Raw genomic sequence first — 1,704 nt, 5'->3', positions numbered from 1 at the left:
GACATATCAGGATGGGTCTATTGTTGCACTAGGTTAGCTGCCGTCTATCTATCAGCATTAATGGGAAATGGATACTCACCGCGAAATGCTTATCTACACATCCATAGTATATTATGAACGTTGAGACTGTATGATGATATATATATTGTTGTATATTCTATAGGTCCATTATAACTTTGGATATTATTGATGTTTATCTGTATGTATGCCGGGATTTACGGTAGTTTATAATGATTTTATATCATATTTTTGAAAATAACAATGTGAACGTTTTACCTATTTCATATCTAGACAAATGTATTGTAAGAATAGCATAAGTCATACAATATTGCGGATATTCTTTAAATATCCATAGCAATTGTCATCCAAACTGGGAACCAAATCATTCGTTCATGGCGTTAAATTTCAGGATGAAATCATCTTCTTTTACTCAACATCGGTTATCAGTACACTTAAAATCTAAAGACTTTTACCAACCCTGAGACTTTTTTTATAGTTTTATTCCTTCTTATTAAATAATAGATTTTAATTCCTTCTACTTCTTACTAAAAGACTTCATTTCCCCTTACTTTTCTTAATAATAAATAACACACCTTTTATTCTTCTTATTAATAAACTTTAATCCCTCTTACGCTTCTTGATAACAGGTTTCAATCCCTTTTATTTCCTACCAACAGATTTTAATTCCATTCACTCTTGTTAACAGGGGAAAATACACTGAATTGTGCGCTCCTTGTGGCTTCAAGTACGACTACATTATCAAACTGGAGACGATGTCAGAGGATTTAGAATACGTCTTCCAGAAGCTGGGCATCCCGTCCAACCCTCATCTGAGGAAAAACAAAAGTACAAGGAAGAAAGACTTCAGCAAATATTTCAGGTTAGTCGCTTCGGTACCCTTGCTGGTGTTGCATTTTTTTATATTTCATTCTCAACGCGTTTTCAGTAATTTGGTCTGTCTTGATAATGATGTCGTAGGCATAGGATATGTGCAGTCTAGGGTGCACTGTAGGCCCAGTGTCTTTCCTTAATAAGATCATTGGTCATCCGAAGGGTCAGTCAGTTCAGCCCTTGAAATTAATTTGAATCTAAAAGAAATTGTATATATGGAATGTCTCATATTTCATGTCTATAATTAGTGAACCACTGGAATCAAACAATAAAATTAATTAAAGAGTGTGGAGAGATGACACAGAAAAAGCATGCAAAAATAGTACAAGATATAGTTCGGTTGTAATGCAATTGAACAATGAAACTATATTTTCTTATCGTGTCTGCACACATATCTATTCATATACATACTCGTGCTGACATATTCTGCGTACACACACGCAAGTGAATATACACACAGGGCATGTATTATCCTAAGTGGAAAAGTGCAGCTCATGCTATAAAGAATGTTAAAATTTTGATTAGGAAAATTATTTATGTTTTTAGGGTTCATACTACTACCGTTTCCAGTAATTGATTTACTATGTTGGCCATTTCTTATTACTATATCATGCGAGGATTTGCATAACGACTGTTCTTACTATTCGTAACATCTAATCAAAATAAAACTTGTATCTCTCCTACTTTTCCGCATTCTCCTCAATCGAAATACGCACATCTTTCAATCTCTCTGATCATAATCATTACCGTTAATATCCCCAAAATGTTATAATCCTTTTTTCCCCACAACCACAAAATATTACTTCACTAACC

The 1,704-nt window shown here is 33.7% G+C and overlaps 1 protein-coding gene across 1 annotated transcript in view; it reads left to right on the top strand.

The window, feature by feature from the left end:
- The window catches only part of LOC119593679 (carbohydrate sulfotransferase 11-like), a 7,331-nt gene that overhangs the window by 5,243 nt on the left and 384 nt on the right, over positions 1-1,704 (top strand). The window contains exon 4 of the mRNA XM_037942636.1: positions 707-880. Within this exon, the coding sequence (XP_037798564.1) occupies positions 707-880 (174 nt within the window). The remainder of the gene's footprint in view (positions 1-706; positions 881-1,704) is intronic.

This window comes from Penaeus monodon, chromosome 32 (assembly GCF_015228065.2).
Source record: "Penaeus monodon isolate SGIC_2016 chromosome 32, NSTDA_Pmon_1, whole genome shotgun sequence".
Taxonomy (NCBI): domain Eukaryota; kingdom Metazoa; phylum Arthropoda; class Malacostraca; order Decapoda; family Penaeidae; genus Penaeus; species Penaeus monodon.
Note: the sequence above shows the minus strand (reverse complement) of the source record. Positions and strands in the feature narration are given on the sequence as shown.